Here is a 23823-nt window from a genome sequence, read left to right as displayed (position 1 = left end):
GTAACCCCTAGTTTGTATGTTATGAGAAGGAGTAAATAACACTTCCTTATTTACTTTCTCCACACCAGTCAAGATTGTATAGACTCTATCATATTCCCCCCTTAGTGGTTTCTTTTCCAAACAGAAAAGTCCCAGTCTTATTAATCTCGCCTCACATGGAAGCCATTCCATATCACTAATAATATTTGTTGCCCTTTTCTGAATCTTTTCCAATTCCAATATATCTTTTTTGAGATGGGGCAACCACATCTGCATGCAGTATTTGAGATGTGGGTGTACCATGGATTTATATAGAAGCAATATGATATTTTCTGTCTTATTATCTATCCTTTTCTTAATGATTCCCAACATTCTGTTAGCTTTTTTGACTGCTGCTGCACATTGAGTGGATGTTTTCAGAGAACTATCCACAATGACTCCAAGATCTCTTTCTTGAGTGGTAACAGCTAATTTAGACCCCATCATTTTATACGTATAGTTGGGATTATGTTTTCCAATGTGTATTACTTTGCATTTATCAACACTGAATTTCATCTGCCATTTTGTTACCCAGTCACCCAGTTTTGTGAGATCCTTTTGTAGTTCTTCGCAGTCTGCTTGGGACTTAACTATCTTAAGTAGTTTTGTATCATCTGCAAATTTGCACCTCACTGTTTATCCCTTTTTCCAGATCATTTATGAATATGTTGAATAGGACTGGTCCCAGTACAGACCCCTGGGGGACACCACTATTTACCTCTCTCCGTTCTGAAAACTGACCAGTTATTCCTACCCTTTGTTTCCTATCTTTTAACCAGTTACCAATCCAAGAGACGACGTTCCCTCTTATCCTGTGACAGCTTACTTTACTTAAGACCCTTTGGTGAGGGACCTTGTCAAAGGCTTTCTGAAAATCTAAGTACACTATATCCACTGGATCCTCCTTGTCCACATGCTTGTTGCCCCCCTCAAATAATTATAGTAGATTGGTGAGGTATGATTTCCTTTTACAAAAACCATGTTGATTTTTCCCCAAATTATGTTCATCTATGTGTCTGACTATTTTGTTTTTTACTATAATTTCAACTAGTTTGCCCAGTACAGAAGTCAAGCTAAATGGCCTGTAATTGCCGGGATCACCTCTGGAGGCCTTTTTAAAAATTGGTGTCACATTAGCTATCCTCCAGTCATTTGGTACAGAATCTGATTTAAATGATAGGTTACAAACTACAGTTAGTAGTTCTGCATTTTCACATTTGAGTTCCTTCAGAACTCTTGGATGAATACCATCTGGTGCTGGTGACTTATAACTATCTAGTTTATCAATTTGTTCCAAATTCTTCTCTAATGACACCTCGATGTGGGACAGTTCCTCAGATTTGTCACCTAAAAAGAATGGCTCAGGTTTGGAAATCTCCCTCACATCCTCAGCCGTGAAGACCAATGCAAAGAATTTATTAGGTTTCTCTTATGATCCTTAGGTGCTCCTTTAACATCTTGATCATCCAGTGGCTCCACTGGTTCTTTAGCAGTCCTCCTGCTTCTGATGTACTTAAAAAAAAATTGCTATTACTTTCTGAGTCTTTGGCTAGCTGTTCTTTGAATTCTTTTGTGGTCTTCCTAATGATATTTTTACACTTCATTTGCCAGAGAGTTTATGCTCCTTTCTATTTTCCTCACTAGGATTTAACTTCCATTTTTTAAAGGATGCATTTTTGTCTCTCACTGCTTCTTTTACTTTGTTTTTTAGCCACGGTGGCATTTTTTGGTTCTCTTACTATGTTTTTTAATTTGGGGTATACATTTATAAATATCAGATGTCTATTGCTTTGAAATTGACAATGTAATCTTAAACTGTATGGATCAAATACTAGTGCATTATTTTGGAAAATGAAATCAAATGTCAGACATGGTCTTTTCCTCCCTGTGCATATGTAAAACTAATAATGCCCCCAAGTTAAGCAAATTGGGTGAAATCCTTCCTCCAATTAATTACATTAGAGTTTTGCCACTGACTTAAATGAGGCCAACATTTTCACTCATTACGTCAATGAAACTACTCATGTGCTTAAAGTTAGGCATGTAAATCAATGTCAAGTTCATTAAGGGGTGAAGAAATGTTAAAATTTCTTTCAGGCATCTTTTTTTGTTGATAGTACTAAGCTATGAACAAAAATAATTAAAAATCACTCTATAAAAACTCTATATTATGCTATTGACTAAGGTAAACCTAAATGCCTATGCTAACAATAAACCACTTATTTCTTAATGAAATCCAATACAAAAGTTATTACTATTAATACATGCATAAAATTAAACCTATACATTTATAAGGCTGTTGTTTTGTATCTAGGGACTCTGGTGACATATTATTTGGGTTTGACTCTTCCAATTTGCAGTAGATGGCTCTTGATGGTCTGGATTCAGGAAACAACATAATCATGAGCTTAAGTGCATTCTTTAGTCAGGGTGAGAGAGATTCTGAGTTGGGGCCTGTGAAATTACATGCAGTTGGGGGTCATTTATTTTTACTTTTGTGTGTATATGGTACAGTGCACCTGAATTTAATAATTTGAGGGTTTTTCTTCTAGGCATTAATAATATCCTCAGTTAAATCCCCCTTCCCAGAGAAGTGTTCCCAAAACAGACTATGCAAAATCTTTCCTCACTAAAAGAAATCTAAACAACAATCATGAATCTAACCAGGTGTATGCTAAACTTCACTTATTTACTTACACAGGCTTTCAGTCACTCTTCCTTCTCCTGTATTTTCACACACAAAACTACATACTTCACACAAGGGTGTGATCCTCCACTGATTTAAACTGGCATAGCTCCATAAAAAGTCAATAGAGCTACTCTGATTTACACCAATTGGGAATCTGACCAAAATGTCTTGGAATATGCTTGGAATATGAATAGCTATAGTAAAATATTGTCGGCCAGGTTCCAAAATATTGTAAATTGTCTTCAGTGGAGCTGCTCTGGTTTACACCAGCTGAGGATTGGACTTTAATATTTTGGTGAAACTCACATAGAAAAAAAACATTATTTTTAATAAATGCAGAAAAAAAACATGAAAAGACCTTTTCTTGGACTTTTTATAAGGCCATAGAAGGAAATTTGAAAAACATATAACCTCAGCACATACAAACTTTTTTAAAAGTTAGATAAATGCCACCAGGCAGGAAAATTATGAAGAAAATCATTTTTGAAAATCATTTGCAACATAAAAACACAGCTAAAATGGAAATATTCAGATGTTTCTAATTGCAATCATCATAAGCCCTGATGGTAATGGTTTGCTGCTAGGAGTAACATTTTGTCGACAAAAGTTAATAGACTAAACATTACTTCGCAAACACCTTTTTTAACCAGCTAAGATCTACTTCTCCAAACCAACAAACTGAAGGTGCACCAGAAAGTGTTATATAATACTGAAATGTAATCCAGTAATTTCATCCTCTGCATCTGTAAATCTTCCAGTTATTTGTGCTAAATTCATTTAGACTTTTTAAAATCAAATTATTAGATAACTAATATAAACTTGAATTTCCTGAGCCATTATTTTCAGTCCTGCAGTTACTAAAAGCCAACACAGGTTTTATTGGCTAATTATAAGTGACAGGTCACTTACAGAACAGCAAATGTTTTACAAGCCAGTTATGGGTAAGGTACAATAAATACAATGTATTCATTTGTAGTCCTTAACCCATCAAAAGTGTTGGTACTTTCTTGCAAAGGATGGCATATGATTTTAAAATCAGACATGCTTACATTACAATAACAAAATTTATGAGTAGTTCTCTTGTCAGGGCAAGTTTATTTGCTGCCATATATCTTCCACCATGACACACATGGAAGAGTAAGATACATAAGTAAATATAAAATATAAAGGAGACAAAACAAGACAAACTACTGACCCATAAGACTGTAAGTAGAAACTTGCATTTTACCAGATATTTATATTTGTATTCAGCATAGATTACAGTTTTGCTGAATTTTCACATAGGAGGCCAGATTATTCTGTCATTTACACCAGAGCAATTTCATTGAGGCCACTGGAGTTACACTGTTACAACAAGGGACATCTGTTCAAATGCTGTGGAAGTACAGAAGAAATGGAGCAGTCAAACTTGGGGCTCAAACACAATGCAAAAGAAGGGAGGAGTAAGAGAGGAAATAAAGCCCAGGTGGAATTGTGGGATAGGACTGGAGGAACAACAGCACTGCAAATAGATGGGTTGCTAGCGTGGGCTGAAGTGAAACCTGTGCTCATCCTATACCCACAGCCTTGTCTGCTGGCGTGGGCACAATGCACCCTCAAACCCAGGTTAGAGAATATTTTGTGAGGAGGGGCAACACACAATCTATAGCCCAGACTAATTCTGCAGTGGAGCCATACCTGTGCTGTGCTGTGCATAGGTGGAGGCTAGAACAATGACAATACTTAATACAGCTAATAAGTATGCTAATTTTAAACAGTTTGAAACTTCCCCATCAGTATGATCATATTGTACAGGTAATAGAAGCAACGACAGAGATATCTATGTTTCCTTCGAATTTTGATGTATTGGATCTCACTGTTCATGAAGGACTCATTAACAGCCAGTAACATTCATCAGCATTTTCTTTTGTGAATTCCCATGCTTCTTCATGTTTGAATCTTGAATCACTCCTATTTGTTCCAAACTCAGTAACTCTTTTGCTTTGGCCTGAACTGGTCTCCAATATCATAAAAATGAAATAAATACCCCTAAAAAAGAAGTACTTCTAGAGACTGTTTTTTTTTGTTTTACATTTCCAGAAGAATTTTGCTCTTTCTGGCTGATGTTACATAGAGAAACAACGAAATAAATCTCCAGCATGGAAAGCATTTGTTTAGAATAGTGGTGTGCAAATTTTTCCAGTTGCTCCCCCACCCCCATACCATTCACAAAATTTGTTGCACCCTCCCTCCATTACATGTAATCTGGAAAAAAAATTGTGTTTTTTTGCAAGTTGGTGGAAGGAATGAAAAATGTATATTTAGGAATGAAAAATGTATATTTATTACTAAATTTATAAGACTAGTAAAAGTTATTATTAGGAAGTAGTAAACACAAAGTATTACAAACTGCAAACATACACATAAACAGTTCACTTGATACTGACTGTCCGAGAGTCTTTGCTTGGCACTTTTTATGGCATCATAATCTCTGCATTGCTGAGTAGATTGTGCATGCACTAGACTTGAAGGTCGCACTGGACGGTGGAGGGGAAACGGAGATGAGACTATTCATTCCTTTGGTTTAGTGTTAGAGCATCTGACTCACTTGAGGGGTCCTGGGCTCTCAGCTATTATTATATACGTTGCTGGTTTAGGCCTTTTAATATCAATTATTAATCATTAAATGAGTTTTAAAATTAATGAGAATCAAAATTCATTTTAAAGGCATCATAGGCCTACTGTAGTTATGAAACTTACCAAATTGTTGAAAATAACCCAGCCTGCACTTCTATTTGTATGTTTGTTTTTTAAAAGGTCAAAAGGCTGAAGTTTCTTCACCCCCCACGGGAACCTCTTGAGGGGGCATGCCCCTCCAGTTTATACCCCACTGGCTTAGAACATTCCCTGAAGGTTCTCTTTAGGCCTATTCTTTTCTAAGTCTTTGTGATACTCTCTTGGAGGGAAAAGGGAAATATTGGAAAGTATTGTTTTGGTGCTATGAATAAACCATAGAGTTAACATGTGGGGATTTGTGGGGCCCTACAATAATATACCCTTCTTTGTTTTGATCACTGCTCATCTTCTTATATCCATTTTGGCCCCAATTCAGCAAAACATTTTAACTTGCTTAATTTTAAGGAAATGCTTAATTTCCATTGGGACTTAAATGTGTGCTTAAGTGTTTTGCTGAATCAGGGGCTTTATTAACAATACCTCAGTTTTGTATAAATGCTTTGTACCAACTGAATATCCCTTGCTATTATCTATTATTCATGCATATGGCATTACCTGACATAGGAGCTCAATTAATGGCTGAAGTAGGAAAATAACATATGACAGCCACGCAACTCAGTGCAGTTCTACTTGGAGAGTTTTCTACAGATCATCCTATCAGGGGGGCAGGATTTGTGGCCCTCCGAAGCAGGAGATTTCTCAGCACTTGAGAGATTTCACTGTGGGTCTTAGACATCTGCATAGAAGCCCAGTTCCACCCTTCTGAAAGCTCACTTGTGATAGACTAACAAACAGAGTAAGGTCAAAACTTTAAAAATAAAATACAAATCAATGTCATCAAACCCATATTAAATTGGTCCTTGACAATTAACACACAAATTATCATAATTTGGCAGATGACACATTTATAAAACAAGAAAGAAAAACTGAGAAATCTATCCTTCCAGTTTTCTCTGAGTTGACAAGCAATTTCTTTCTCCCTTTCAGATCTGTCTCATCCAGATTTCCCCTCACACATATGCCCTACACCATCTTTTTCTAAATACATACTTACTATATTGTACCAAATCAATTAAAAATACATATTCCAAACAAAAAAAGCAAAGTGTTCATGTAGATGAGAAAAATAAATGTGCCAGATCTGCAGCTGTTCAAATTGTCATGGCTCCCTCCAGTGACTTCAAACGAACTGTGCTGATTTCCACCAGCTGAGGAGCTGGCCAAAAACATTTAAATGTAAAAAAGGAAAATATAATAATCATGTTACATAATCTCTACATTACATCACAAATCTTTAAGACACTGTTGTGATGGGAAGATGGAAGTATAAGCTCTGGTGTATAAAAATGACTTTCACTTCCACAACTGCAATTTGAATATGAATTAATAAATTGCTTCCAAGCAACTTTGCAAAGCAAGGAGACCACATAATCTTACCTGAATTTTTATTGGTTTTGTTTTGCCTACTCTTTACTTGCTCAGTCCATAATGTAGGGTAACGAGAAGCTATATCTAGAAAAATCAAGCATGATAAAATTTATATTATTATCATCATTTAAAAAACTAAAACAATCTGTAGCAAACAAACATTAAGTGGTTAATGAACAAGATAAGGCTGACAACATATTATGGTACGTGTCTAACAAAGAAAAGGATACATTGCAGCACTTTAGAACAGCTACATTCATGCACTTAGCAGCAGTGAAAAAATATGGTACAATCTGGCACCTATGTGTTAATATCTTCATACCAGATTCTGCCATCCTTACGCACAATGAGTAATAACTGACTTTGAGTGTAGGCCCAATACAGCAAAATAGGGCTGATGTGGCAAGTAGGCATTGTATTGGCCTTCAGCACAGGGCTGATTATCACCCAATGTGAGGAAGTATGGCAGAATATGGACCTTACCCTGTTGTCAGAAGAGATGTATGGGGCATAACGAGGGTAGAATTTGGTCTTTCACATTTGAATTTGGCCCTTTACGCTTTAAAATTAACAGCTCAAGTCTGAAGAGCATCTTCACTTTGAAAAATGACTGAGAACTTGGCATTATGAGATTCCATAGTTATTGTGTCTCCGTGAGGTCCCTATGAAATTTGCTCACTTTTTACAAGTAAGATTGCTGTACTCTGGCTGTCCCACTTGGAAACAGGTATGGAAGCTTTCAGCCTCTTGGCAAATCACCAAAAGCGTGCTAAATTCTGTAACATTTGGGAGCCCTTTCTCTAAGGTAACAGTTATGCTACAGTATATGGTATATAATGTGTCATTTTGGCGTTACTCTGTTACCATTCCTAAAAATGCTTACCTTCCTCATCACCTTGAGGCTGAGTCTCCAGCGCAGGAGCTGAGGCATCATCTGAATTCAGAATGGAAAAGATTTGCAAGGAGACTACAATTATGAGAGTAAATTAAATAAGTGTACATACATGGTTGATGCTAATGATTTGCACATAGCTCCGGCCGGTTAACAAACACCATAAGTATTATATCACACACATAAACTACAGCTTATAAATCTACGGCATTCAAGGTTACTGTTTATATATATGTGAATGACCTGAGTGCAAGATTTTTGAGACATCAGTCAGTGAGTTGTACACTGCGAGGGATTAAAAAAATACTATGCATTGATTCCTATAGAACATAACTAATTAAACAAATATTTTCAAAAGAAGAAACTGATATAGACATAGAAAAGGGAAGCCCTGTGAAAGCAAAAGCAATCTGGGCAAATGAATGGATGTAGTCCTTCTCCAGCCTAAAACAAAACCAGGGTTTCTTTTGGCCCAGCAAAATTCATTTGATACGCCAGCTGTTTTCAAAAACAAGTTCCTTAAAGAACCAGATAATCATTTGCATTGCTATCATCCTTCAGTCAGGCATCCCCATGCCTTGCAACCAACCACCACTGCAAGAGAAGAGGGAGTCAAATGTACCGAAAAGAATACAGTAAAGATAAGGATAAATCTTCAACTTATTCAAAAGCATTGCAAGAAATACATGTAGCTAGAAAATCTCACTATAAAAAATAGTTCAAATGAGCAATCTCTGGAAAGCAGTAATACATATTTTCAATCCAAAGACCATTTTTTAGCTATTTGAAGGGGTGGGCTGTTTATATGTTTTAATACGCTGAATGAGCCACAGTATGCAACATAACTTAATTGTCCATATCAGCCAGTTGCTGGCATTTCTTGTGAAGCAGAACTGCCTGCAACATTTTGATGCCCCACCAGAAACAATATCCTCTGTGCAGGATTTGGCTAGAATTCCTTGAAGTCACCACTTCTGGATCACAATGTTGTTTCCAGATTGTTTACCCAATCTTTTGCATAGAAGCTATAACAGAATATAGCTTTTTCATATACCTATTTTTACTAGGATGATTTCAGGCAACAGTGAAAATGGACTATACCATCCACCTCCTTGCCACTGCAACTCAATAGCTGCCTCTGCCTGCTCCCTTGTCCCCACTACACTGTCTGCCACTCTGTTGCCTTTATGCAGATCATGCAAGGGAGTGAGAAGTAATCTGTCTTCCCAATACGAGACCACAATTTACTCCTCAGGAACATAGTACTGCTGATAAATACTAGACGGATAGTCATGCTATCCTAAAGTCCTCTCTCTGCAGAACAGGTAAAGCAAAGCAGCAACAGTGGAAACTTCCCAACCAATATACTTCAATCTAAACTTGTGGGGGACTTCCTGTTTATATGAGCAAGTCATTCATTCTCCATATCCATTTAATATTTGGTCACTATGTTGAGATGGATGACAAGAGTGCACATTGCTGTCAGTTTCACCAGTGTTTTTTGTAATATTCTGTAGAAAGTGGACTGAAGCCACCAACTCATTTCAGAGAAGACACCAAACACATCTAATTATATATGAATTCAAGACTTACTATTAGATTGTCAACCATTATCTGATTCAGAAAAATCTCCAGATTTGGGGGGCAAAGTGAATAATAAATAATACAAATAAATTAATTCAATCTGATTATAATTTTCTAATTGTTTTCCACCATACCCTTTCATTAGATAGGGCATTTGTTCTTGGAAGTGATATTGTCTGAATTCAGCTATATTACTGGAAACCTTACAGACGAGCAGCCCAGTGAAAAGTATTCTAGTGGCAGCATTGTTCCATTTATGAATATCTTTGTTCAAGTGGCATTTAACATTAGTCCATGACAATATTTTTTAAAGGAGCTAAGGTGCAAAAAAGGCCTTGTCCAAAAATTGGCATAGAATTGGGAAGAGAGAGAAGCTTGTTGCTGGTGATTAATGAATCAGATCTTTGATTTGAGGATATCCCTATAATCTGAAAAAGATTAGCTCTCCACAGAAGTGGGGTCAGGGCAATAGACACACCTGAGGCATACCTAACTTGAAGGGAAGAATCCCATTGGGGCACCAGTAATTTCCTGTTTTTGCTCTTTCAGATCCACCTGTTTCTGAAAAAACAGTGTTAGTGTTTGGAAGAAGATATACAGTAATTCACTGTTCAGAATAAGAAGCAATACTGCATCATCACGATATAAAATCAGAGCAGTTCTAATTGAACTGGTTTTCCAAATTCACTATATTTCATGCAGATCACACTGAATGTGTATGTTTAAACACAGCTCTGGTACTCAGATCTCACTTATTCAAAACATTGCCATGCCCCTGGCTAAAATCAGAGGATGGGGATATGGCGGTCATTCAGATAACAGTGTTCTTCAGCCAAGACAGGTTTCAGAGAAGCAGCCGTGTTAGTCTGTATCCACAAAAAGAACAAGAGGACTTGTGGCTAAGACAGACTTTTTTTTTCTCCTGAGTGGGAAAGAGGTTAAATTTCTGGATTGTGGGGCCACTAGGAAAGTGGATTAGGAAACGTCCCTGAAGCTTTTGTCCCTCCACAGTTTAAGAGCACTGCAGCAGCACGGCTTCTGTCCCGTAGAGACCCTAATTTTCAAAGGCCTGAAAGTTTGCTTTACTATTGGAATAACCAAATCAGAAGACAAGCTTCATTCGTGTGGGACTTAGAAATATCACAGGAATCTTGCTGGCCATCTAGGTATGGTCTGTCAGTTATTCTATTCTATTCTATTCTATTCTATTCTATTCTAATCTGTGGATTCTGACTCTTCAAGGAATTCCTGGAGGAAGGGAGTGTCTCAGAGGCTGCAGTCCTATTGTGTTCTTAAACTATAAAATATTTCTACTGTATGAATTGTAAAACCAAAGATGGATCTGAAATTCCTGTCACTCAACTGGTAGTATAGTTATGTAGTGCTCCCTAGATCTGTTCTGACGTTTTTGAAAGTGCTAGTTAATGCAAAATGCAAGGAACGGACAGATTGGAAGAAAGGGTTGGTGGGGAGGAAGGATTCAGCTACTGAAAAGGAAGAATCAGGAACCTCCTGGGAAACAGGACATCTGCACTTTGTGCTGCAGTTGTGCTGGTGAATAAAAACAAGGCACAAGTCAACTGTAACTTGTGTAATGTCAAAAGCAAACATTTTTGATGAAGAAGGCTACATTACACATGCACTCTGTTTATCTCTGACCCCTGGTGATATAGATGCTGTTCATTTGGGCTTTGCAAATAACTCAGCTTTCACACACATCCTCATCAATAATCATTACGTTTCTGGCATTCTATGGCATTGGCTTTATGGCATTTAAAATCTGACTGCCACCTCACAACAGAACATCTCCTAGGTGATGATAATACCCATGAGTGCATTAGGGTTTTGAGGAAAGTAAGCGAATATTATATAATATAAAACAAAGGTGTATCAGCAGATCAATACCCACCTCAGATGAAGACACACTTTCCTCCTCCCCGCTCCCACCAGAGCCAGGAAGAGAATAAGTTAATCTCTGAAGGGAAATTTCACTCTCATGCTGAGAGGACTTTGCAAGGTTTGTTGGCTATAAGATGAAGATACTCATACAAAATCTTAAAATATGGAAAATGTTGATTAAGAACACTCTGGGCATGATTGAGAAATAGGACCCCAAAGTATGTCTGTAATAAGGCATGGAAACTAAAAAAGAGTCAGACATCTTTAGCCAGATAAGTACTGGCAGCTGGTTGCCCTCAACAGCAAAGAACACAACTGGATGCTTCAGTGTTCTACAACATTTCCCTTCATGCCTGGTTTCGGCCAATATACACATCAAGCAGAGTTGAATGTAGACAGGAAGGCTCATTTAATTAATCTTCACCACTGCTCAGCTCTCCGAAGAAAGGCTCAAAGACAAAAACAAAGGCTTCCAAGACCCGACAAGTTTTTTACATGGTACAGATAATGTAGTTCACAGCTGAGAATAAAATTCATGACCCACAGCAAACTTCCCTAGGAGTCTGTGGATAACTGGAGTCAGTGGAGCCCAGAGGCTATCTGGTAAACACATGAAGGAAAGGTTTCTCCTGCTCATTAACGTATCTTTTAATAACTAACTTTCGAACAGCTACTGATTTTCTCAACATAATAGCGCCACTTACACTGGTCAAACTAAAATCAGGGTACAATATAAAATTGTTAAAATTCCTGCAAAATCATAAGTCAACTATAACTACAAACAGTCTTTTTATTTATGCTGGCATAAATCTGGAGTAACTCCTTTAAAGTCCATTTAAACCAGCATTACAGAGAGTATAATTTGGTTAAATATTTTCATTTGCCTTTAGAATTACTACTTTTTTCTTTTTCTTTTGGTCTTATCTTAAATAAAGTCAAGGGCACAAATTCATGCCTGGTGTAACTCCTACAACCTTGGTGGAGTCACATCACACAAAAATTTGCCCCAGAAACGTGAATTATTATAGGATACATACATGAGCTTGTATCTTTAACAGCAGCAACTCTTTGGCTATGAATGTGAGTTGAACTCATCACTGTAGAGAACAAAGTGCCAGGCCTCAGATGAGCAAGTCCAGGTTGCCATGGAGATGAAGTAATCGTACCAATTCCCTGGATCTTGGGGCTAGACAGTGCTGGCATTACCAGACAGACAGTACAGGCTGCCATCCAGGGCTAGAGAATATTAGGGGCAATTAAAAGACTTAAAAACTGTTTACTGGGAGGGTAGCAATGGACTGGGAAGGGAGTTTATTTTCCAGTTAGCCCAATGCAGCAAAATCTCTAGGAATGAACTTGGACAAGTAAAAAAAAAAAAACCAAAAACACAAAAAAACTTTCATTTCAAACTTGTGAAAGATAAAGGTTTCAAATCCTGAAAGTTTACTAGTTTCCATAGTTTAAAAAAAAATTCACAACATTCTAAGACATTTACCTGTATTTCCTGCACCTTCTCGTTGTGGCAACTTCTCAGTTACAGACCCTGGAAGTGGAAAAAAGTGTAAACCAAAAAAAAAAATTACTTTCATTATCCATTCACCTTTGTAGTGACACACATTAGTCTAAATTATTCCCCTCTGTTTCTGTCAGCCATAAATACCAGACATTTCTTCCTTTGTAAGCCAATGGATTTTGGCTTGGCCCGGTACTGACATTTGCTCATGATTAACTTAGGGTGAGGTGTTTGTTTTTGGTCACCACCGGACCTAAGTCAAGGAGAACCCAGGCACAGCAGAGGAATACACATGCAAGAAAACATGCTCATGCACGTCATAGTCATAGGCCCATATCCTGCAATCAGATCCACGCTGCAGACTTTTACACCTGTGTGAAACTCCATTGACTTCAATAGGGCTCTGCCTAGGTATAGGAGTCCCGTTGGCTCCATTTGAAAGATCAAACCCTTCATATAGATAAAAGCAGCAAAGAGTCCTGTGGCACCTTATAGAAAGCTTATGCTCCAATATGTCTGTTAGTCTACAAGGTGCCACAGGACTCTTTGCTGCTTTTACAGATCCAGACTAACACGGCTACCTCTCTGATACTTCAAATAGATAGTTTGTTGTCCATGGTTTCTCAGATCTTCCTGGACACGGCAGAGAGGGGGGATTGATAAGAGCCAATCAAGGCTCTCTGATCTCATTTATCCAGTGCTGTCATATGTTAAAGTAGTAGGAGGCAGCTTTAATTTATATCACTGATGTAAGCCCCCACTCCCGGGACTTTATGCTGGTGGAGAAATGGGCATAGCAGAGCATTGCTTCACCATGCCATCTCTCTTCCCCTCTGCCTTGCTGCCACTCTGATCCCAATGTCCCCTCCCCTTAACACAGCTACCTCCACTAGCTTTACATCAGTTCCTTCTACACCGGGGGAACTCTCTAGGGCAAATCTCTGGCTGATTTAAGTACCACATAGGCATCACAAAGTGAATTTGATGGACTGGTGAATCCAGGACCCCAAACTGACAGTAGTTGTATGCTTCAAATAATTCTCATTTAATATATGTAAATGAGGAAACAAAATGAAAAATTAAATACAATAATTTTTACAAAATATTTGTAAAGATTTGTTCATTGTTGTGGCATTTAATATTTAGACTGCAAATTACATAGTTTGGTGGATCAAAGTGTATTTATCTGCACAACTGAAAAATAGGAAACAGCAAATTGTATTGCACAATTATCTGTTTTATGTTGCAACTACTTTTATTTGTTCACTTTAATTTCCAGTTTAGGCTTATTAAATTCGAATACAATTCTTGATCTTTGTCATGAAATTCCTTGGAAATTTTGTGATGGCAAAATTTTGATAAAATTGAAAAATTTGTTGATTAAAACAGGCAAAAGTTCTTTTTATCAAACATCCATGTAATAAAAATGAGAGTCCTGCCCGTTAAGAAGAAATAGGGGCACTGGATAGCTTGGAGAACTGATTGCTAATGAGATATGGAAACTTTGAATGATAACTGATAGTCCTTTCTGGCCTTAAAATCTATGAATTTATGTATCTATGAATTGCTCACACTAGATCAGTGGTGGGCAACCTACGGCCTGCACACGGCCCATCAGGGTAATCCGTTGCCCGGCTGCAAGACAGTTTGTTTACATTGAAGGTCGCCGCCACTTCCCACAGCTGCCATTGGCTGGGAATGTCAAACCGCAGCCACTGGAAGCTGCGGGCAGCCGAGCCTCTGGATGGTCAATATAAACAAACTGTCTTGCAGCCCGGCAACGGATTACCCTGATGAGCCATGTGTGGCCTGCAGGCCACAGGTTGCCCACCACTGCCCTAGATTAATGGTTGAAATCTCTCCCAGGCTGATAGTAACTAAGCATCATTGCTAGCTGAATGAGGCATGGGTGCTGGGGAAAAATAGTATGCTATCATGTAATTACAGACTGTCATGATGCTTAAACAAGGGGGAAAATTAAGGTTGCACAGGCTCCCTTAATTCTACCATTTCCTAATTTTTGAGTGCTTGACTTTGCACACTTAATAACAACCTAAATAACATTAAAATCTTTTTTAAATGTATTATTGCAAATAACTTGTTCAGAGAAATCTAAAATACCCATACCATAACCTTAATCATAAGTTGTCATAAATATAAAGGGAAGGGTAAACACCTTTAAAACCCTCCTGGCCAGAGGAAAAACCCTTTCATCTGGAAAGGGTTAAGAAGCTAGGATAACCTCGCTGGCACCTGACCACAATGACCAATGAGAAGACAAGATACTTTCAAAGCTGGAGGGGGGTGAGAAACAAAGGTTCTCTCGGTCTGTATGTTGTTTTTTGCCAGGAACAGAACAGGAATGGAGTCTTAGAACTTAGTAAGTAATCTAGTTAGATATGCGTTAGATTCTGTTTTGTTTAAATGGCTGATAAAATAAGCTGTGCTGAATGGAATTCCTGTTTTTGTGTCTTTTTGTAACTTAAGGTTTTGCCTAGAGGGATTCTCTATGTTTTGAATCTCATTACCCTGTAAGGTATTTACAGACAGCTGCAGCGGCACAGGAGCTAGCAAACAGAGCTCTAAACAGGGGAGTTTGAGGGGGAGTTTGCAAGGGGAGTTTGGCTTGTGGTGCTTGTTTGAGGTTTGCTTTTGCTGGGGGGGTGGTCTTTTTGGTGTGGCTTGTGTTTCCCAGATTAACAGGATTTAGGTGGGAAGGAGATGACAGATACAGAGGCAGCTGTGGGAGTGACTCCTGTAGTGAAAGACACATTGAGGATGACTGGATGTGGAAGCTGTGGTATGTACATGATCCTGGAGGGGGGAACCGGTAAGAGTTTTGTCTGCATGAAATGCCGTCTGATAGAGCTGATGGAGGAAAAGATCCAAGGTTTGGAGATGCAGGTGGAAAGTCTGGTTGAGTTTAGGAAGGGGTTTGAGCAGATGATGGAGCAAAGACATGAGGTATCTGAAGGGAAAAGCTCAGACTCACAGATGGAAGCAGGGCTGGGGAATTTTGAGGAGAGACTGGGTGAGGAAAGTGGTCAGTGGAAACATGTGACTCAAAGAACCAGGCAGAGAAAAAGACGGGCTAGTGAAGGAGAAATAGAGCTTAGGAACAGGTTTGCAGAGTTGGAAAATGAAGAAGGGGCTCAGCAGGTACTTGTTGAAGGTGGAACGGTAAGGAAGAAGAGAAGAGAGGCTAGTCCTATAGGAAAAGGGAAAGAGTCAAGGGAGACTACACCAAATATGAGCCCCAGGAGGATACAGGCTGGGTTGAAGAGGATTGTAAGGGAAAATAGGAATGGAAAGAACTTGCAGCCAGAGGGAACAGGGGAGAGACTGGAGAATACCACTGTCACCAGGAAAAGGCAGGTGTATGTGATCGGGGACTCTTTATTGAGAAGAATAGACAGGCCTGTAACTAGAGCTGATCCTGAGAATAGAAGGGTGTGCTGTCTTCCGGGTGCTAAGATACGGGATGTAGACCTGAGGTTGAAAAGGATCCTCAAGGGAGCGGGAAAGAATCCCCTAATTATCCTTCATGTGGGAACAAATGATACAGCCAGATTCTCGCTGGAAAGTATCAAGGGAGACTATGCTAGGCTGGGGAAGACGCTTAAGGAAATTGAGGCTCAGGTGATCTTTAGCGAGATCCTTCCTGTTCCTAGAGAAGGGCAACAAAGGTCTGACAAGATTATGACTGTCAACAGATGGCTTAGGCAGTGGTGCTATAAGGAGGGCTTTGGGATGTATGGCCACTGGGAGGCATTCACGGACAGAGGTCAGTTCTCTCGGGATGGACTTCATCTGAGTAGGGAAGGAAATAGACTTCTAGGATCGAGGCTGGCACAACTGATAAAGAGAGCTTTAAACTAGGAATTGAGGGGAGATGGATGGGAGATGTCCAGAAAATCTCCACGCCAGATTTTAGCATTGAGAGGGAAGAAGATGAAGTAAGAAAGGATACAGCCGTGGGTAGGAGAATGTATATAAGGAGCGAGGGCGGTGTGGATACTAGTCTAATAGGTTATACTGGCTATAGAATGACTGTGCCTAATAGGGTACAAAATGTGAGCGAGGCCAAACAGCAAAAATTAAGATATTTGTACACCAATGCGAGGAGTCTAGGTAACAAAATGGAGGAACTAGAGCTACTGGTGCAGGAAGTGAAACCAGATATTATAGGGATAACAGAAACATGGTGGAATAGTAGTCATGACTGGACTACAGGTATTGAAGGGTATGTGCTCTTTAGGAAAGACAGAAACAAAGGTAAAGGGGGTGGAGTAGCATTGTATATCAATGATGAGGTAGAATGTAAAGAAATAAGAAGCGATGCAATGGATAAGACAGAGTCCGTCTGGGCAAAAATTACATTGGGGAAGAAAACTAGTAAAGCCTCTCCTACGATAGTGCTTGGGGTGTGCTATAGACCTCCGGGATCTAATTTGGATACGGATAGAGCCCTTTTTAATGTCTTTAATAAAGTAAATACTAATGGAAACTGCGTGATCATGGGAGACTTTAACTTCCCAGATATAGACTGGAGGACCAGTGCTAGTAATAATAATAGGGCTCAGATTTTCCAAGATGCGATAGCTAATAGATTCCTTCATCAAGTAGTTGCTGAACCGACTAGAGGGGATGCCATTTTAGATTTAATTTTGGTGAGTAGCGAGGACCTCATAGAAGAAATGGTTGTAGGGGACAATCTTGGCTCAAGTGATCATGAGCTAATTCAGTTCAAACTAAATGGAAGGATTAACAAAAATAAATCTGCAACTAGGGTTTTTGATTTCAAAAGGGCTGACTTTCAAAAATTAAGGAAATTAGTTAGGGAAGTGGATTGGACTGAAGAACTTATGGATCTAAAGGTAGAGGAGGCCTGGGATTACTTTAAATCAAAACTGCAGAAGCTATCGGAAGCCTGTCTCCCAAGAAAGGGGAAAAAATTCATAGGAAGGAGTTGTAGACCAAGCTGGATGAGCAAGCATCTTAGAGAGGTGATTATGAAGAAGCAGAAAGCATACAGGGAGTGGAAGATGGGAGGGATCAGCAAGGAAAGCTACCTAATTGAGGTCAGAAGATGTAGGGATAAAGTGAGAGAGGCTAAAAGTCGAGTAGAGTTGGACCTTGCAAAGGGAATTAAAACCAATAGTAAAAGGTTCTATAGCCATATAAATAAGAAGAAAACTAAGAAGGAAGAAGTGGGGCCGCTTAACACTGAGGATGGAGCGGAGGTTAAAGATAATCTAGGCATGGCCCAATATCTAAACAAATACTTTGCCTCAGTCTTTAATAAGGCTAAAGAGGATCTTGGGGATAATGGTAGCATGACAAATGGGAAGGAGGATATAGAGGTAGATATTACCATATCAGAGGTAGAAGCGAAACTGAAACAGCTTAATGGGACTAAATCGGGGGGCCCAGATAATCTTCATCCAAGAATATTAAAGGAATTGGCACCTGAAATTGCAAGCCCATTAGCAAGAATTTTTAATGAATCTGTAAACTCAGGAATAGTACCGAATGATTGGAGAATTGCTAATATAGTTCCTATTTTTAAGAAAGGAAAAAAAAGTGATCCGGGTAACTACAGGCCAGTTAGTTTGACATCTGTAGTATGCAAGGTCCTGGAAAAAATTTTGAAGGAGAAATTGGTTAAGGACATTGAAGTCAATGGTAAATGGGACAAAATACAACATGGTTTTACAAAAGGTAGATCGTGCCAAACCAATCTAATCTCCTTTTTTGAAAAAGTAACAGATTTTTTAGATAAAGGAAATGCAGTGGATCTAATTTACCTAGATTTCAGTAAGGCATTTGATACCGTGCCACATGGAGAATTATTAGTTAAATTGGAGAAGATGGGGATCAATATGAACATCAGAAGGTGGGTAAGGAATTGGTTAAAGGGGAGACTGCAACGGGTCCTACTGAAAGGCGAACTGTCAGGTTGGAGGGAGGTTACCAGTGGAGTTCCTCAGGGATCGGTTTGGGGACCAATCTTATTTAATCTTTTTGTTACTGACCTTGGCACAAAAAGTGGGAGTGTGCTAATAAAGTTTACAGATGATACAAAGCTGGGAGGTATTGCCAATTTGGAGAAGGATCGGGATATTATACAGGAGGATCTGGATGACCTTGTAAACTGGAATAATAGTAATAGGATGAAATTTAATAGTGAGAAGTGTAAGGTTATGCATTTAGGGATTAATAACAAGAATTTTAGTTATAAGTTGGGGACGCATCAATTAGAAGTAACGGAAGAGGAGAAGGACCTTGGAGTATTGGTTGATCATAGGATGACTATGAGCTGCCAATGTGATATGGCTGTGAAAAAAGCTAATGCGGTTTTGGGATGCATCAGGAGAGGCATTTCCAGTAGGGATAAGGAGGTTTTAGTACCGTTATACAAGGCACTGGTGAGACCTCACCTAGAATACTGTGTGCAGTTCTGGTCTCCCATGTTTAAAAAGGATGAATTCAAACTGGAGCAGGTACAGAGAAGGGCTACTAGGATGATCCGAGGAATGGAAAACTTGTCTTATGAAAGGAGACTTAAGGAGCTGGGCTTGTTTAGCCTAACTAAAAGAAGGTTGAGGGGAGATATGATTGCTCTCTATAAATATATCAGAGGGATAAATATAGGAGAGGGAGAGGAATTATTTAAACTCAGCACCAATGTGGACACAAGAACAAATGGTTATAAACTGGCCACCAGGAAGTTTAGACTTGAAATCAGACGAAGGTTTTTAACCATCAGAGGAGTGAAGTTTTGGAATAACCTTCCAAGGGAAGCAGTGGGGGCAAAAGATCTATCTGGTTTTAAGATTCTACTCGATAAGTTTATGGAGGAGATGGTATGATGGGATAATGGGATTTTGGTAAGTAATTGATCTTTAAATATTCAGGGTAAATAGGCCAAATCCCCTGAGATGGGATATTAGATGGATGGGATCTGATTTACTATAGAAAACTCTTTCCTGGGTATCTGGCTGGTGAATCTTGCCCATGTGCTCAGGGTTTGGCTGATTGCCATGTTTGGGGTCGAGAGGGAGTTTTCCTCCAGGGCAGATTGGAGAGGCCCTGGAGGGTTTTTTGCCTTCCTTTGTAGCATGGGTCATGGTTGACTGGAGGGAGGCTTCTCTGCTCCCTCGAAGTTTTGAACCATGATTTGAGGACTTCAATAGCTCAGACATGGGTGAGGTTTTTCATAGGAGTGGGTGGGTGACATTCTGTGGCCTGCGCTGTGCAGGAGGTCGGACTAGATGATCAGAGTTGTCCCTTCTGACCTTAGTATCTATGAATCTATGAATCTATTTACCATCCTGATTTTACAGAGGTGATTCTTTTATTTTTTTCTTCAATTAAAATTCTTCTTTTAAGAACCTGATTGCTTTTGTCATTGTTCTTAAAATCCAAGGGTTTGGGTCTGTGTTCACCTATGCAAATTGGTGAGGATTTTTATTAAGCTTTCCCCAGGAAAGGGGGTGCAGGGTTTGGGACGATTTTGGGGGGAAAGACATTTCCAAGTGGGCTCTTTCCCAGTTATATTTTTGTTAGACGCTTGGTGGTGGCAGCAATAAAGTCCAAGGGCAAAAGGTAAAATAGTTTGTACCTTGGAGAAGTTTTAACCTAAGCTGGTAAAAATAAGCTTAGGGGGTTTTCATGAATGTATGGGGACCTGCATGAAAACCCCCTAAGCAGATTTTTACCACCTTAGGTTAAAACTTCCCCAAGGTACAAACTATTTTACCTTTTGGTAAAGCAATCAGGTTCTTAAAAGAAGATTTTTAATTGAAGAAAAAAATAAAAGAATCACCTCTGTAAAATCAGGATGGTAAATACCTTATAGGGTAATCAGATTCAAAACATAGAGAATCCCTCTAGGCAAAACTTTAAGTTACAAAAAGACACAAAAACAGGGATATACATTCCATTCAGCACAGCTTATTTTATCAGCCATTTAAACAAAACAGAAAAGGAGTACTTGTGGCACCTTAGAGACTAACAAATGTATTAGAGCATAAGCTTTCGTGAGCTACAGTGAAGTGAGCTGTAGCTCACGAAAGCTTATGCTCTAATACATTTGTTAGTCTCTAAGGTGCCACAAGTACTCCTTTTCTTTTTGCGAATACAGACTAACACGGCTGCTACTCTGAAACCTGTCATTAAACAAAACAGAATCTAATACATATCTAACTAGATTGCTTACTAAGTGCTAAGACTCCATTCCTTTTCTGTTCTCAGCAAAAGCATCACACAGACAGAGAGAACCTTTGTTTCTTGCCCCCCTCCAGCTTTGAAAGTATCTTGTTCCCTCATTGGTCATTTTGGTCAAGTGCCAGCAAGGTTATCCTAGCTTCTTAGCCTTTTACAGGTGAAAGGGTTTTTCCTCTGGCCAGGAGGGATTTGAAGGTGTTTACCCTTCCCTTTAAATTTATGACATAAGTAAAAGAAATGTAATCAGATCCTGTGGCTGTGAAATTTTATAATCAGTTGTAACATCTGTTACTATGGAGGCTAAAAGAAAAGGAGTACTTGTGGCACCTTAGAGACTAACAAATTTATTTGAGCATAAGCTTTCATGAGCTACAGCTCACTTCATCGGGTAGCTCATGAAAGCTTATGCTCAAATAAATTTGTTAGTCTCTAAGGTGCCACAAGTACTCCTTTTCTTTTTGCGAATACAGACTAACACGGCTGCTACTCTGAAACCTGTCATTATGGAGGCTAAGATAAAGATAAATCTCATGCTCCAGAGTGTTAATTGATGAACACAGAGGTCAGGAAGGATTTTTCACATACACATGTACAACCTTTTATAGTTGGCACATTCACATTAGGGTGACAGTTCCAGATTCCTCTGAAACATCAGATAATGACCGCTGCTAGAGAGAGGGTATCCTAGTGACTGTACATGATCTGGTACGGCAAATTCTGTCACTCCATTTTAACTGCCAGTAATTAACGAAACAACTCAAAATTGTTACTCCTGCCTGTTGGTTAGTGTGGTGTCATCGATAAACATTGACATTAACAGAGGCTCTGTCCTCTAAAAGGGCTCTGTTCTCTAAGGAATTAAGAGCAGACCTGTGTAAAACCTAGCTTCCGCCTCAAAAAGCCCAACATAAAGCTTGTGAGAGCTGGGGACAACACAATTTTGGTCAAGGGGATCCGGTTGTGGAATGAACTTCCAGAGCACATTAGGTAAATACATAATCTGATCATCTTTAGGAAACACTACAAGCCCTTCCTCTTTGAAAAAGCCTTTCCACCACAGCAAGAATGACACTAACAGTAGTGATAGCCTCATCTACCCAAATAAACAGCCCCCCCCGTTTTTTAAAACTAAAAATAGAAGTAAAAACCTGTAACACAAACAAATTAAACAAGAGAACCCAAATAAACAACAAGCAAGCAAACAAAAACACCCCAGTACAGTTTTTACCTTGAAGAGAGAGGCGATTCAGAAGCTCCATGAAGTCCACTACAGACTTTTCTATTGTTATTGATTTTACATGGAAGGTACTTAGATACTACGGTGATGGACAGCATTAAAAACCATAAACTAAACGGACAGTCTTTTTAAAAAATCCAATTAATTCAAAGAGTTTTGAATCATGCCCTAGTTGAGCCAACGCATCATTCATTAAACACCTGCTAAAAATTACTAAATGCTTTATTATTGCTCGTCTATAAAAATAGTTTCAGAATAAAGTGAGGGTTTAATCTGATTTCTTTTTCTTGATATCAGACTGAATATACATTAAAAACAAGAAATGGAGCAGTTCATTAAGAGCCATTATCATAACATGAGGAATTATTATGTTAGAATGTTATGCAAAATGGGAACAACTTCAATTTAAATTAAGTTATGATTTGATGGATTTAGCAACTTAAATATCTATTGTATTATCACCTGGCAGAAAACACTGAAAAACTGCATTTTGAGCAAGTCATACTGCAGAAACTATAGACAGATTATTATAGATCGGTAATAAAAAGCCTTGAAAAGTGGAATAGTTGGAAACTTATAGCAATGAAACCCCAAAATTAGAACATGATTTTTGCCTAGTTTGGAGTATTATAACAACCCTAGGGGCAGAATGTCAGCTGGTGTAAATGGTCATAATGGCATTTCCCAATAGCAATGTTCAGTTTTAAACCAAAAGTTTTAAACCAAGTATTTTTGATTTTCAGCCAAAAATTGTTAAGTTTAGATTTTTTGCCAAAAAGTCCATTTTTTGGTGGAACATTTTGCCAAAATCATTATTTTTAATTTAATTGAAATTTTCAATGGTAAAATAACTTTCTGACCAGTTCTAATGTTGATTTTTTTTCATAATCACCTCGAATTTCTGTGCAAATTCATTTCAAACCTAAGACCAAGAGCTCTACTTAATGCAGTCTTTCTGAAGCAATAGAATGTGATGCTGAATTAGTCCATATGTGATGCCCACCTAATCATATTTCAGAAAGATTTATGCTAAAGGTTGTTTGTTTTTGAAGACTGGAGTCTGGGATTTGCACGTCGAAATCCTACTCGGTTTTAATGGGAGTAGGGTACCTGAATCTCTTAGACGTCTTTGAAAATCCCAGCTAGAGTTTCTAGCAATTATTACTAGTGGTGCTAATGTGATTGCAAAAAGCAATATGAAGTGGATTACACAGCTGTGAGGTTTGCGCATAAGTTTTTAGGCCAGAAAATTTTTAGATAATCTAATCTGATCTCTTGTAGATAATTTAATCTGATCACAGCCCATTAAATTTCAACCCAGTAACTCCTATGTTAAGCCTAATAACTTGTGTATGGGTACATCATATCTCCCAGAAAGGCACTCAGTCTTGGTTTGAAGATGTCAAGCCTACACCTACATCAGTGTATCTGTAGCTACATACCACAGAGAAAAGCGGACTGCGTCCACATTGCATCCAAGCCTGACTGAGCCTTTCCCCACTTCTTGAGCCTCTCTCTGTGGCAGGGGAAGGATTCTAGTAGTGAGGAGCTGGCAAAGCCTTTTTCCTCTACCTTTTCCTGTGGCAGAGAAAGGTTACACAGTGGGTAACTGCCTATGC

General features: G+C 38.7%; 1 protein-coding gene across 2 annotated transcripts in view; it reads right to left on the bottom strand.

Moving 5' to 3' along the window:
- Positions 1-23823, bottom strand: part of SMOC2 (SPARC related modular calcium binding 2) — a 191993-nt gene that overhangs the window by 78016 nt on the left and 90154 nt on the right. The window contains exons 5-7 of one of the 2 annotated variants that reach the window (XM_038397794.2): positions 12721-12768; positions 7734-7784; positions 6860-6934 (exon numbers count right to left, since the gene is read on the bottom strand). In XM_038397794.2, coding sequence (XP_038253722.1) covers positions 6860-6934; positions 7734-7784; positions 12721-12768 — 174 coding nt within the window. Of the gene's footprint in view, positions 1-6859; positions 6935-7733; positions 7818-12720; positions 12769-23823 lie in introns of both variants that reach the window. The other variant, XM_043511322.1, reaches the window with a different exon arrangement.

This window comes from Dermochelys coriacea, chromosome 3 (assembly GCF_009764565.3).
Source record: "Dermochelys coriacea isolate rDerCor1 chromosome 3, rDerCor1.pri.v4, whole genome shotgun sequence".
In the NCBI taxonomy this organism is placed as follows: domain Eukaryota; kingdom Metazoa; phylum Chordata; order Testudines; family Dermochelyidae; genus Dermochelys; species Dermochelys coriacea.
This window is presented reverse-complemented; position numbering and strand designations above follow the sequence as displayed.